At 36.9% G+C, this 15,603-nt stretch overlaps 1 protein-coding gene across 4 annotated transcripts in view; it reads right to left on the bottom strand.

Annotated features, from left to right (window-relative positions):
* LOC126821498 (1-phosphatidylinositol 4,5-bisphosphate phosphodiesterase beta-4) overlaps window positions 1–15,603 on the bottom strand; it is a 315,174-nt gene that overhangs the window by 152,180 nt on the left and 147,391 nt on the right. For all 4 annotated transcript variants that reach the window (XM_056100864.1, XM_056100865.1, XM_056100866.1 and 1 more), the window contains exons 12-13: window positions 11,935–12,145; window positions 6,203–6,296 (exon numbers count right to left, since the gene is read on the bottom strand). In XM_056100864.1, the coding sequence (XP_055956839.1) occupies window positions 6,203–6,296; window positions 11,935–12,145 (305 nt within the window). The remainder of the gene's footprint in view (window positions 1–6,202; window positions 6,297–11,934; window positions 12,146–15,603) is intronic.

Raw genomic sequence — 15,603 nt, 5'->3', positions numbered from 1 at the left:
TGATAAAACTTGAAATGTAAGTTTATAACCCAAAGATCTTGGTTCCTTTCGATATTTGCGCATATCAGATGGTAACTTCCTGAATTATGGCCCCTGATTGTACGAAAAAACGCTTTTTGTTTAGCTTGTTCTCTATACATCAATTGCAAAATGTGGGCGTATCCTGCCTGGCAGCCGCTGGTTTTGAACTATTATTGCAAGAACGACCAGCTCTTTATCTAAATCTTACATAATGTATCTTTAATATTGTATAAGAAATGATTATGCTTTAGCTGAATTTTTGCTAGCTCAGTGAACAGAACTACAGGTATACGATTGCTTGTCAATGGGGTTTACATATTAATTGAACTTTGCAATAAAGGATTATCCCAGAGTAAATTTTTTAATAGTGTTGATTGCGTTGCAATACAGCGGATGGAAGAGGATTTGGGTGAGTTTCTAAGATAGAGGGGATAGAAGTAACAACTAATTTGCGACGTCTACTTTAATGGCACAAGTCTTGTTAGAAAAGTCTGTAGTCCTCGGAGGACACGAAAAACTGGATGACAAGAAAAAAACGTGGAATGCAGTAGCAGTATGCAAAACGATACAAGCGTAGTAATTGTGCCGAAACATTGCCCACATTGGACGTCTCATCCCTCCCACTAGGGTCCTGTGTGGCAAAGCGACGCTGCTGTTGGTCGACTTGCTCGAGAGAACAGGGGACGTGAAACCGAGAGCCGCAGAAGGCTCAAAGTGAATCAAGAGGGAAAGGCCTTTGTGTCGGCTTTCACCGGTAATCAAGCGTAGGCGGCCAGAACAACCGTTCCTCGCTTGAGCCAGTATTCCCCTCTGCACCCCTTGGCTTGAAGTCATCTGTCCTATCAAGGAAGTCGTCCAACGGCAGCGTTGCTTCTCCGCAAGGTTGCCTAGTGGGAGGGATGTGACGTGCAATGCGATAAATTTTGCAGTACTACTACTAGGGCTGTACGATATTGCAAAAAGGGACGATATCGATATTGGCATTTGTTTCATTGATATAGTTAAAGGAGCTAAATCTCTAATATTTTGGACCTAGAAATTGACACAAATGGGTGGTAACGCATATAATAATGTAATATGAATGTATATAAACTGATTTACATTGAATCGTTTCCGTTTTTACTCTTATTTCAAATCAGTTATGTCCGGCGAAATACACCAGCAGTCGCAATCGAATGGCAACATCTGGCATCTAGTTATTCCAATCTACACCGATAGTAATTACTGCGCATGATGTCCAGATAAGAATATGGCATTACCGTTTGACATGACTTGCGGAATATGTCTAGCCACATTCTTCGAGTCCCTTGTTACAAATGGCGCTGAAACACATTATGGTACACGATTCGTGTACCAATGGCAAAATGTTTATTTTGTCTGAAATATTGGATATCAAAGGCCTATCTTTTCCCGGTAAGATCGTAACATCAATGTTGATTTAAATTGAAAAATGATTCGTGTTTTCAATGTCGAATACTTTGGATGATGTTGAGTTAGAGACTTAGCTACTTTAAATATAAATGCAATAAAGCTGACTACAGTGTGAGTAAGAATTGTGGGTAAGAATTGATTTATTCATACACTTTATAATAGATTTATTAAAATGAACAAAACAACATTCTTTTTGGATAAAAACGTTTCAATGCTTTTTAACACAATAACAGGAGACATTACTTATGCCTGTACATATAATTAAATTAAATACAACCGCTGATGTCTTCTAAAAGGTGCCTGCAAGCGTCTGCTTGTGACCTTGTGTAAGAAAATTCGCAAATATCATGTGCAGCGGAAGTAAGTAGATGCAGTCTTCAAGTCTTGTATTGTAAGTTCAAACAGTTTAACAAATACTAAATGATCCGGACTATCTTCCATTCAAGCATTCGATTAGCTGCGGTATTCCTGGCCTAACATTGACAGTAATCTATTTATAAATCGTTTTATTCTTGCTTTCAGAAATTAAGTTTCGTAGAGTTTTCTAAAAATATTCATTTTTTAAAAATATGGCAACCTATTTATAGCCTGGTAATTATCCGCGGTAGTGGGAAATTTCAGTCGTTTAGCAGGCCTAAGCTTTACATGTAGCAACAACTGACAACGCATACACGATGCAGTGAAAAACGGTTGCAGACACTGCGCAAGTGTTTTCAACATTTAACGATTTTTAAAACATTAGTTTTATTATAGTTTATTGCCGTCGCCTAATTTCCACTGCTGTATAGTGTATTAATTATCTATTTTTATGATAATTTTTTTCGATATTTGAAGTTTTTTGGCGATATTGGATAAACCACTATATCGACGATTTTTGGCCACATGATATCGTAGTTGGGTGTGAAAATACCATATCGCGATAAATGACTATATCGAGAATATCGTACAGCCCTAACTACTACTCCTGCTTCGTTTTGCATGCTGCATGCGCAAATTAGTTATTTCTTTTAACACTCCCACCCCACCCCTCTATCTTAGAAACTCTGGAAATAAGTTCATCTGGCAACAATAACATTAATCCTTAATATGTAAACATCGCTGACAAGCAATCATATACCTGTAGTTATGTTCACTGAGCTAGTGAAAATTCCGCTAAGGCACAATCTACCATTTTATTTCTTAATTGGGTGCATTTCAAATCCATGTCCTTAATATATCATACATATATCTGTCTTAATGTGACCTCTAGGGAATCCACAAGCTAAAAATGTGATTTTCCGACCAATCAGTGACCATAATCCAGGAAGTTACAATCCGATATGCGCGAATATCGAAAGGAACTGAGATCTTTGGGTTATAAACTTACATTTCAAGTTTCAACAAAATCGGATAAAAATTGTGACCTCTATAGGGCCCACAAGCTAAAAACATGATTTTTTATACAAACAGGGGCCATTAATCCATGAAGTTTCGATCTGATACATGCCAATATCGAAAGCAGCCGAGATCTTTTGGAATAAACCTATATTTCAAGTTTCGTCAAAATCGGACAAGAATTGTGACATGTAGAGAGTCCACAAACAATTTGTGGACGTCCGGACATTTTACCGAAAATAAAGGGGTATAACTCTTATCGTTATTAAAGCAGACGGATTCATACCACAATTAAAAATCACGTGTCAACAAAATATTCAAATCCGCACATAATAAAAATAGGAACACCTCGCTATTTTTGTACCCCCACATTCTCGTGTGGACGTATATTGTTGTCGCCCCTCTCCGCCCGTCCATCAAAAATTTGTTTATGGGCACTCTATAGGTCACAATTTTTATCCATTTTCAACAAAACTTGACATATAGGTTTATATCCCTAAGAATTCAGCTCCTGTCGATATTGTCATGTATCGAACCGTAACTTCATGGACTATGGCCCCTGAATTTATGAAAAATCACGTCTTTAGCTTGTGGACACTGGAGGTTACTATTTTTATCCGATTTTGATGAAACTTAAAAGGTATGTTTATAACCCAAGGAACATGGTTCCTTTCGATATTTTCGCATATCGGATCTTAACTTGCTGGATTATGGCCCATGATTGTACAAAAAGTCGTGTTTTTAGCTTGTAGCCCCTCAAGTGGTCACAATTTTTATTCGATTTTTAAAAACGTTTTAATATATCGAAACTGCCGGACAAAATGGCCGCTTTTCGTACACAAATAGTGTAAAAGTATGTAATTCCAAGGTTGTGGACACCCTCGTGGTCACAATTTATACCTGATTTTCATGAGACTTAAAATAATTATGTTTAGATCCCAAAGATCTCGGCCCCTGTCGATATTCGCACATATTGTGAGGTCACAATTCTTATCCGATTTTAAAAACCGTTTCACTATATCACCCATGAAAATCAGAGCGAAACTGCCGGAGAAAATGGCCACTCCTCATACCCAAATAGTGTAAAAGTATGTAATTCCAAGATTGTGGACACTCTAGAAACATAATTTTTATCCTATTTTGATGAAACTTAAAATGTATGTTTATATCCCAAAGATCTCGGTTCCTTTCGATATTCGTGCATATCACATCGTAGCTACCTGAATTATGATCCCTGAAAATACGAAAAAACATGTTTTAATCTTGTAGTCCCTCTTAAACCATTAAGTACGTAGGTCGTTATATAACGTCCTGGACAACTGGCACTCACTGTGTGTAGGGCGTAATATATAACACCTTGGAGGTATTTTCCCCAACCTATTCTTAGAACATAAATCGTCACTTGAGGGATTCCCTTGGGAATTCCCCCACGATCGCAGCATGTGTAAGACGTTATATTACATCCTGGACAACTGCCACTCACTGTGTGTAGGGTGTAATATAACGCCTTGGAGGTATTTTCCCCAACCTATTCTTAGAACATAGTACATAGTTCTTCGTCACTTCGTCAAATTAATTACACAATAGGGGGTAGTGAACGTTTTAAAAACGTCACGCTTAACAGGTTAATGTCACAATTTTTATTTGACTTGATGAAACTTTTATATTATATACTTTTATATCCCAAAGATCTTGGTTCCTTTTGATATTGTCGCATGTCGAACTGTAACATACTGGATGATGGCCCCTGGTTGTACGGGTTTTTAAATCGGATAAAAATTATGACTTCTATAGGGTCCACAAGCTAAAAACGCGATTTTTCGTACAATCAGGGGCCATAATTCAGGAAGTTACGGTCCGATACGCGCGAATATCGAAAGGAACCGAGATCTTTGGGTTATAAACTTACATTTCAAGTTCCAAGAACGAAGGGCGGTCATTTTATCTGTCAGTTTTGGGCCGATTTTCACGAAATTCCAACTCAGCCATCCTTATGGTGTAACGGTGATATAATAATACGTTTTTATAAATCGGATAAAAATTATGACCTCTATAGGTTCCACAAGCTAAAAACATGATTTTTCGTACAAACAGGGGCCATAATCCATGAAGTTTCGATCCGATACATGCCAATATCAATAGCAACCAAGATCTTTTGGAGATAAACCTATATTTCAAGTTTCGTCAAAATTGGATAAGAATTGTGACCTGTAGAGTGTCCACAAACAAATTGTGGATGGACGGACAGGGGCGACAACAATATATGTCCACATGAAAATGTGGGCGTATAAAAATGCATATTTCTTGTGTCTCAATAGGTCAAGCAACTCGTAAAATTTGTTATAAATAATAATTATTTTGTAATCTTCCAAAATCTTCCATATCCGAAGAAAACCAGAATCCCACTACAATTTGGGAAAATTTAGTATTACGAGAACTCTAAAAAAAGTTTATGCAAAATAGACAAATAGTGCTAATTTCGGATTTTAATAGAAAAGAGGGGGCATAAGATTAATCTGCTCCTGCGCTTCTATTGGTCAGGAGAACAAATGTAACTTTGATAATTAACAATAGAAATTAATTTTTCGATTACTAAACAGTAAAAGGGAACCACGGGGGTGCAGGACGGAGGGCCTAGGTAGGGACAACGTAGAGTCGTTTGGATTGGATAATAAACCGAAGTACTGTGTACACATTGGGGCGCATGTAAAATAACCCTTGCCAGTTAGATTTTGGTATAACCACCACTGTCCGGGAAAAATTTTCGTCATAGCACACTGTATGGCATCTCCTTTAGCCCAGTCGGAGCAGAACAGTGGGAGGTTAAACCACCATTTCATTTCATTTCATTTTGAATACTAAAAATATCCGAACTCTATTTTTTCTTGACTTTCATTTTCATACATTTTATTTCTTTCCTGCCCCCCCCCCCCCCCCACATGAACCCCTTTGACTTAGCGGACCCCAAAAATAATTTCACAGACCCTAGGATGGAAAAAACATGTACTTTTTTAATCTACTTCCTGTAATTGGGTCCCTTTATCAATGATAAAAACCTTTTTAATCACTGATTATATTTAATCATTGATTATATTTAATCATTGATTATATTTAATCATTGATTATATTTAATCATTGATTATATTTAATCATTGATTAAATGTTTAAATATAATCAAAGTTTAAACGTGAATTTTAATCGTTGATTACAAAAAATTGTATTCAAAGATTAGCTAATCTGACTTTTGAGAATACCAAACTTAGTCAACCACTAATCTCTAACTAGCTAGTAGCTAGTTAATGATTAGACCTAATCACAGATAATTTTAGACACTGTTCGAAAATATGGGCCTAAGACTGTATCCAAATATACTAACTTTAAAAAGGATATCTGTACACATAGCTTTACCATGTGTTATAATTGGTTCTTGATCTTCATTTCTACCATCCCAACAATCTAATTCTACACATCTATAAATCATAAACATAACATTATCAACAAAGTATTTAATGGGGGACATTGCTGCAGTATAAAGACCCACTGTCTACCAAGAAAAACCCTTAGTGGTTGCCATGCAAGATACACCCACATTCTGCGCGAGATGGACAGAGAACAAGCCAAACATATCACTTTTCTTACATTCAGGGGCCATAATCCAGGAAGTTGTGTGGTGATATGTGCAAATATCAAAAGGAATCAAGATCTGTGGGAACATTTATTTTGAGTTTCGTTAAAATCGGATAAATATTATGACCTCTAGAAGGTTCACAACCTTGGTATTACATACTTTTACACTATTTGCTTCAAGGAGTGGCAATTTTGTCAGACAGTCAAACTCAACCATCATCAGGGTGTAATGATGATCTATCTAAACGATTTTTAAAATCAGATAAAAATTGTGACCTCTAGGAGGCTCAACAAGCTAAAATCATGATTTTTCCTTACAATCAGGGACCATAATCCATGAACTTATGGTTCATTATGTGTGCATATTAAAAGAAACCGAGATCTTTGGGATATAATGTTTTGTGTTTCATCAAGATAGGTTGCCAGGCAACGAAACATACTCCCGCAGCAGCTAAGTCGTCTGGGGAGTCAACAAGTGTTGTTGCATATTTTTACTTTTTTCGGTAATGAAACATTTATAATACACTAAAATCTGATTAAGAGTAACAACTCATGAAGTAATTATCAGAAAACCATTAGCATTAGTTTAGTTTGTATAAAGGTCTGCCCTATGCTAACGTTTAGTATACGAAACTTTTAATTTCATGGGCTATACTATATACCGGAAAACACCTGAAAACTACCGGAAAACACCGTTTTATACTGAATACCGGAAAAAAACGGAAAAACACTAAATACCGGAAAACACACTAAATACCGGGAAACCACCCTATATAGGTAACCCGGAGAAGGGCTGGCTATACTATAAACCGGAAACTAACCCTAACCCTAACCCAGGCACACAGAGGACCAGGCTCCCGGTTACCTATTTAGGGTGCCAGTCTCCAGGTTTCCTATTTAGGGTATTTTCCGGTATTTAGTGTGTTTTCCGGTATTTAGTGTGTGTTTCCGGTATTCAGTATAAAATGGTGTTTTCCGGTTGTTTTCTGGTTGTTTTCTGGTGTTTTCAGGTGTTTTCTGGTATATAGTATTGCCATAATTTCATGGATTTAGCTGTTCAAGTCATAAAAATTCATTGAAAATCAACATACTTGTTCGTCTCAAGACCTTAAACTCTGTGTATCAATCTGAAGACAATCAGATAATAACTTTAGCCTCCAGAGCATCACAAGATTTTTCAAAGTGATCAAGGGCCATAACTTTGGCAGTAATTATCGGAAATTGTTGAAAATCAATAAGATTCGTCTCATGACCTCAAACACTGTGTATAAATTTAAAGTCAATATTAACTTTAGCCTCTAGAGCATTCACAAGATTTTTTGAAGTGATCAAGGGCCATAACTCTGGCAGTAATTATCGAAAATCACTGAAAATGAATAAACTTCTTCGTCTCATGACCTTTAACACTGTGTATAAATTTAAAATCAATCGGATAATAACGGTAGCCTCTAGAGCGTCCACAAGATTTTTCAAAGTGATCAAGGGCCATAACTCTGACACAATCTGGTTAAAACACAGATCCTATTTCGTTTCGTTTTTATAGTTCAAAATTTCGTTTTACTTGTCTTTACTATACTTGGATCTGGAAGAGTTGTTATTTAACTCGTGTTCTGAAATTACTGAATGGTGTCAGGGATAAGCCAATGAAACGGTTTGTTACGGCGAGCTTTAGGCGTGTTTTGCACGGAACTGTTGGTAATCCACTAGTAACATCAATGCTGATTGGTTAATCAAATGTCTGTCGTCATAGGGTCATAAGTCGGTCTTTTGACCCCTGACGTGACCTATCGCTATCACTAGTCAGATCTTCATGTAGTGTAGACCATCGAAAGTATAAAAAACGAAACGAAATATAGATCTGTATTTTAATCAGATTGAACTCTGACAGTAATTATCAAAAATCACTGAAAATGAATAGGCTTTCTTCGTCTTATGATCGTTAACATTGTGTATAAATTTAAAGTCAATCGGATATTAACTTTGGCCTCTAGAGTGTCCACCAAATTTTTTGAAGTGATCAAGGGCTATAACTCTGGCAGTAATTATCGAAAATCGCTGAAAATGAATAGACTTCTTCGTCTCATGACCTTAATCACTGTGTATAAATTTAAAGTCAATCGGATATTAACCTTAGCCTCTACAGCATCCACAAGATTTTTTGAAGTGATCAAGGGCCATAACTCTGGCAGTAATTATCGAAAATCGCTGAAAATCTATAGGCTTCTTCGTTTCATGGCTTTAAACGCTGTATATAAATTTCGAATATTAACTTTAGCCTATAGAGCCTCCACAAGCAATTGTGGACGCCGGACGGACCGACCAACGGAAGGGGGCGACGACAAGATACAACCACATTTCAATGTGGGCGTATAAAAAACTTATCTAACAAGTTAAAACTAACAAGCCAACAGTGAGGCTGATGTCCCCCGCCAAAATCCCCAAATAAATAGATGACACATATTAATTAATCGCACATCTATTTTTTTCAAAAGTATCGAGCAATCAAACTGATCAAAATTCTCATCATCGAACTTAGTCAAGGTATTGATGTAATGAAACTAACTATACACCAAGTTTCATCACTCTCACTTAATTAGAACTAAAGTTATCGTGTCCCAAAGCATCAACCAATCAAATTGCTTATCTCTGCTTAGCCCAAGCAGAAAATGCTCATCTTCGCACTCTATCAAGGCATTGACCTCATAAACACCTACAACAAAGTTTGAACATTCTAGCTCAATTAGAAGGAGAGTTATTGTGTTCCAAAGTCTTGGCCAATCAAATTGCTTATCGTTCTGCTTACCCTTAGCAGAAAATGCTCATTATCGAACTTAGTCAAGGTATTGATGTAATGAAACTAAACCCCAAGTTTCATCACTCTCACTTAATTAGAACTAAAGTTATCGTGTCCCAAAGCATCAACCAATGAAATTGCTTATCTCTGCTTACCCTAAGCAGAAAATGCTCATCTTCGAACTCCATCAAGGCATTGACCTAATAAACACCTACACCAAGTTTGAAAATTCTAGGTCAATTAGGAGAGTTATTGTGTCCCAAAAAGTGTGACAGACGGCCAGACAGACAACCCTTGCTTTCTTCGCAAGGCGGGGGACAAAAAACCCAAAATAGGAACACCCAGTGGAGGGGTTGTCTCCCGATCATGTCCCAGACATGCTCTATAGCGGAAAGGTCAGGAGTCATGGCTGGCCAAGGCATATGGACAATATGGTGACGCTGGAGGTAGTCATTCACGACATGAGCGCGTTGGGCACAGGCATTATCATCTTGAAAGATGAAACGTTGAGCAGGTTGAGCAAAGGGCAGAACTATCGTTGCCAGGATGTGGTCACGGTAGTACACATCAGTGACCCCTATTAGGAATAGGGGGTAAAATGCAACCCCTGTGAGAGGGTTGGAAGGCTAAAAAAAAATCCAAAGTTAGAACACTCAGTGGAGGGGTTGTAAACAAAGGAAAATGAGTGGGGGGGTTGCCCAAGTTCAGATTTTGTCATTGATACCATATGGTTGAAAGGTTTTCAGTAAGGGTTATCGACTGAGACAGAGGGGTTCAAGTTAGATGAACACCCGAGCTCGTGCAAGGTTGTACACTGAGAACGCGTCAGCGTTCAAAGTGTTCAATTGCGCGAGCTCGGGTGTTCATCTAACTTGACCCCGAGTGTCGAAGGTCGATAACTGATTTACACAAGGGATTCTTTGTCTAAGAGTAAGAAGTTGAATGAGTCAATGAAAATGGGCAGATACGAGAGAGAAGCAAGTTTATCACAGGTCCTTTATCACACTAAATAATTTTACCAATTCGTCTGTAACAGGTTTTAATACATTATTTTGCACGTCATAATATATTGTTGATTAATCAGCAGATTGTGGAGTGGGTCAATAACCTGAATATGTGTATACCTGTTTATTTACGATGCATACAAATCAGCTCATTCCAATGCCACTTTTTATTAAGAAATGTGGATTGGTAAATGGATAAATGTATTTTAAGCCTATTTGCTGATTTCTGGTTTTCAACATTTTTTTATACACCAACATTTCGTATATTGTCGTTGCTCCCGTCAATTATGGTCATGAGACGAAGAATCCTGTTGATTTTCAATGATTTCCGATCATGACTTCCCAATTTATGGCCCTTGATATTTAATGTTTTTAGTACTCAACGTCAGTATAGGGCTGAATTAGAAGCCAAACAAGTATGACAATTACTTAATGGGTTTGTTATTCCTAATTATATTTTATTGTGTTGTAAATGTTTTCCTTACCTACAAGGGGGGTTCGATGGCCAAATGGTTAGCGCGTGCGCGTTGTATCATAAGGTCTGTCGTTGAGTCAACTGGCATAGTTTCGATTCCCCGGTTGTACGTGACAAGGTGTAGGGTAGCCTATCCAACCTCATGAATTTCCTCCGGGTCCTCCATTTTACTCCCACTGCTAAGGACCCATACGCGCAAGCGAATTTTTAAAATAAAATTTAACCATGTGAGTCCCGAAATGACCTAGTTTGTCGACTGGATGTTAAACCCCAGTTCGCTAGGTTTTGTGTATTTGTTCCTTGTACTATTCAATGCTCTCATGGCGTCACCGATTGACATGACTTGTGAAATATGTCTAGCCTCGTTCTTTCTGGTCACTTGTTACAAATAATGCTGAAACGCACTATGGTACACGATTGTGTAGTGGCTCTAGGACGACCTGAATGAGGTCGATCATCGACATTGTTTGTTTGTTGGTACTGCTGATCACAGACTGTGACAAAAGCATGTTGGCTACTGCTCGCTGTGTAGAACCCATTTGAAGCATGCCAATAGCATGAGTTTTAACCGAATCGCTATTTATAGCGTCTGGTTATTCCAGTCTATTGCGCATGCTATCATGCCGTCACCGTTTGACATGAGTTGTGAAATATGTCTAGCCTCGTTCTTTCTGGTCACTTGTTACAAATAATGCTGAAACGCACTATGGTACACGATTTGTGTACCAATGGTAAAATGTTTATTTTATCTTAAATATTGGATATCAGAAGCCTACATTTTCCTGGTAAGATCACAACATCAATGTTGATTTGAATTGACAAATAATTCGTGTTTTCAACGTGTAAGACTTTGGATGATATTGAGTTAGAGACTTAGCTACTTTAAGGCGATGTTTCGAAGAGTATTCTCTCAACATTATCATGCTAATATGATTATGTCATATTCATAAATATAGTGTTTGTTGATCAATAGTTGTAAGAGAGTTGATAATAACTGCTGATTACACTTTTAATATTGATAACCTATTGATTACTACATACTGCTTAATCATATAGTAAATATTACAAGGGCCAATCACTTCGGGACACCATATGTTTTTGTTATTTTTCATGTCTAGCATTATATTACATTCGTTTCATCTGTAAAATTCTCCACGAAGACAAATTGTCATCTCATAACAAATCAACATATAAAATTCACAATATACCTGCAACCTGATAAAAGAACTTGTCTGTACATTTCAACACTTGATCGCCCTCCAAACTGGCGCCCTGTTAGATATGTATTATGTGATGAATTAATAAAGTAATGAGCCAATGGTTGATCCATATCTACATATATATCTAATCTATCTAAAAATACTGGAGCATTCTCATCAGCCATAAGATATCTACAAAAACCATCTAAATTCAGGTAACCTGAAATAAAAAAAATAAGCACATTATACATGGCTTGCTATTTTTCTTCCATTTGTTCCTAATATGCTAATTATCAGTCCCACCTCTATACAGTTGAAAACATTTAATGTTGACGGTTCCTCACAGTAATTCATCCTCCAATTAGTTGTATGCACATCACATGTAGAACATAGGCACAAAATTTTGAATACTAGGGTCTAGCTAAGAAAAAGAGAACACAAACATAAAGACTCAGTAATTAAGGGCAAGGTAAAGTGACAAAAATTGTCACAACACCTGAAATTGGGGGTCCTCAAAAAATCCTTCACAACACCTTTAGTGCCTTTATTTTGGTGTCCAGACGTGCCTGAGATGATACTGAACAATAAAAAATGGAAGAAAATAAAAAATAATGACTTTGAAATTTTTAACTTTGAACCAGCGGCTGCCAGGCAGGATACACCCACATTTTCGAGAGATGGATAGAGAACAAGCTAACAAGAAAGTGATTTTTCCAACTATCAAGGGCCATAATTCAGGAAATTACAATTCAATATGCGTGAATATCGAAAGGAACTGAGATCTTTGTGTTATAAACTTACATTTCAAGTTTCAACAAAATCGGATAAAAATTGTGACCTCTATAGGGTCCACAACCTTGATATACCATATTTTTACGCTATTTGAGAATGAACGGCGGCCATTTTGTCTGTCAATTTTGGGTTGATTTTCATGAAATTCGAATTCAGTCGTCCTTAGGGGGTAACAGTGATATAATAATACAGTTTTTTAAATCGGATAAAAATTATGACCTCTATAGGGTCCACAAGCTAAAAACGCGATTTTTCGTACAATCAGGGGCCATAATTCAGGAAGTTACGGTCCGATATGCGCGAATATCGAAAGGAACCAAGATCATTGGGTTATAAACTTACATTTCAAGTTTCAACAAAATCGGATAAAAATTGTGACGTCTGTAGGGACCACGACCTTGATATACCATATTTTTAACGCTATTTGAGAACGAACGGCGGCCATTTTGTCTGTCAATTTTGGGCCGATTTTCACAAAATTCAAACTCAGCCATCCTAAGGGTGTAACGGTGATATAATAATACGTTTTTTTTAAATGGGATAAAAATTATGACCTCTATAGGGTCCACAAGCTAAAAACGCGATTTTTCGTACAATCAGGGGCCATAATTCATGAAGTTACGGTCCGATATGCGCGAATATCGGTAGGAACCGAGATCTTTGGGTTATAAACTTACATTTCAAGTTTCAACAAAATCGGATAAAAATTGTGACGTCTATAGGCTCCACGACCTTGATATACCATATTTTTACGCTATTTGAGAACGAACGGCGGCCATTTTGTCTGTCAATTTTGGGCCGATTTTCACGAAATTTAAACTCAGTCGTCCTTAGGGTGTAACGGTGATATAATTATACGTTTTTTTAAATCAGATAAAAATTATGACTTCTATAGGGTCCACAAGCTAAAAACGCGATTTTTCGTACAATCAGGGGCCATAATTCAGGAAGTTATGGTCCGATATGCGCGAATATCAAAAGGAACCAAGATCTTTGGGTTATAAACTTACATTTCAAGTTTCAACAAAATCGGATAAAAATTGTGACCTCTATAGGGTCCACAAGCTAAAAACGTGATTTTTCGTACAAACAGGGGCCATAATCCATGAAGTTTCGATCCAATACATGCCAATATCGAAAGCAGCCAAGATCCTTTGGAGATAAACCTATATTTAAAGTTTCGTCAAAGTTGGATAAGAATTGTGACCTCAAGAGTGTTCACAAACAAATTGTGGACAGACAGACGGACGGACAGGGGCGGTGGCATAATACGTCTACATGAAAATGTGGACGTATAATCATATGAAGCAAATATACCATTCAGCACTGCGCAGCTACAGGGTAAACAACTCAACATGGGAAATCACAAAGTCTCACAGAGATACCTGAATATATACACTACAACCATCAAGACTTCAAATTTTGAAAACTATCTTTGTTTCAGCACACCACATCCATATACAGTGGGCTCTGTCACATTCGACCTCTGAATACTCCGGCACTCCGTGAAGTCAGACATTATTTTCATGTCCCGATTTATTTCGTTATTATTTCAGCAAAAAAATCTTTGAGTAATCCGTACTCTGAATATTCCGAATTACGACATCAGTCAGTCGTCCTGTCACATGATTTCCATTGAATCAACACTGTATAATCCGGCCTTCAATCGGTGGGTGTGAAGCCACAAAAGATTAACAAGCAATCACCAATCAATTATTGGTGTGATTAAAAGTTGTTCGCGTAGGTCTTTGTTGATTACTTTGATAATTTTATAATCTCTTGTAAGACAGTTGTGACAAATACTCAAGAATACCCACGAATTATTCAGTCGCAAAAATATTCCTAGCACCTGTTGGAAACATTCGTTGCGCATGCCGATTGAACCTGAAATGCCTAAGTTTGTTCACCCTACGGCTCTATCCGAACCGTGTGACGACGACCTGGACATAGAACGACAAATTATCAATGAACACGTGACATCAAATACAAGTGTGCGATCAACTGAAGACGATGTAAATTAACGACAGACTTGACCTATTCAAAATGTCTACGTGTGTTAAATGAAATGAAAATTAATGTAATAAAATTTTGAATGTAGAGAAAGGTTTATCATCTTTAAACAGAATAACGTTCTGGGGATTCGAAGCTACATTATAATAATACTTCCGGTTTTCGAAGTTACAATAATACATCCGGATTTGAGAAAACTGAGTATTCCGACACTCTGCGTAATCCGACATAATGTAACGATCCCGTAGGATGTAGGTTTTGACAGTCCACTGTAATTAAACTTTTTTTTTTTTCAAATACCCTCTATTTTTTTCCAGGGACTACTTTCAGACTTTTTGTAAGGAGTACCATCATAAACATCATTTGGATTAAATGTTTCGGGTCTGTATGGAAAATTGTAAATACTGCATCACAATTTCCTTGAAACTGCTTTTGGTTTTCAGCAATTTTTTATAATGAATACAAATTATTACTTCTTAATTATTACTTAATTATTAATTCATCCCTTGAAACTTTGTGCCAGGACGCATAAAGATGCACTGACAAAAAAACATTGAACATTTTTACTAAGTTTTACAGTAAAATAATTTTTCATAAATTTTATTCAATATTTATTCACACTCAACACATTGTTTAATCTTAGATTGTACACTAATAGTCCACTATTGAATGTGGAAAGGTCCAGCTGAATGATTGATTGGAAAATATGATGTTTTTCAAATGGTACTCTATAGAAATGAATTATATCTAGGTAACAAATTCTATGTCAGTGCCTCAAAATGATTATTATTCTAACATAAATGAATAATAATCTATCCAAAATTTAGAAACAAGCCTTTTTGCTAACATTTACCAACACTTGACAACTGCAGCCAT

The sequence above is a fragment of the Patella vulgata genome, chromosome 5, assembly GCF_932274485.2.
Source record: "Patella vulgata chromosome 5, xgPatVulg1.2, whole genome shotgun sequence".
Classification (NCBI taxonomy): Eukaryota; Metazoa; Mollusca; class Gastropoda; family Patellidae; genus Patella; species Patella vulgata.
Note: the sequence above shows the minus strand (reverse complement) of the source record. Positions and strands in the feature narration are given on the sequence as shown.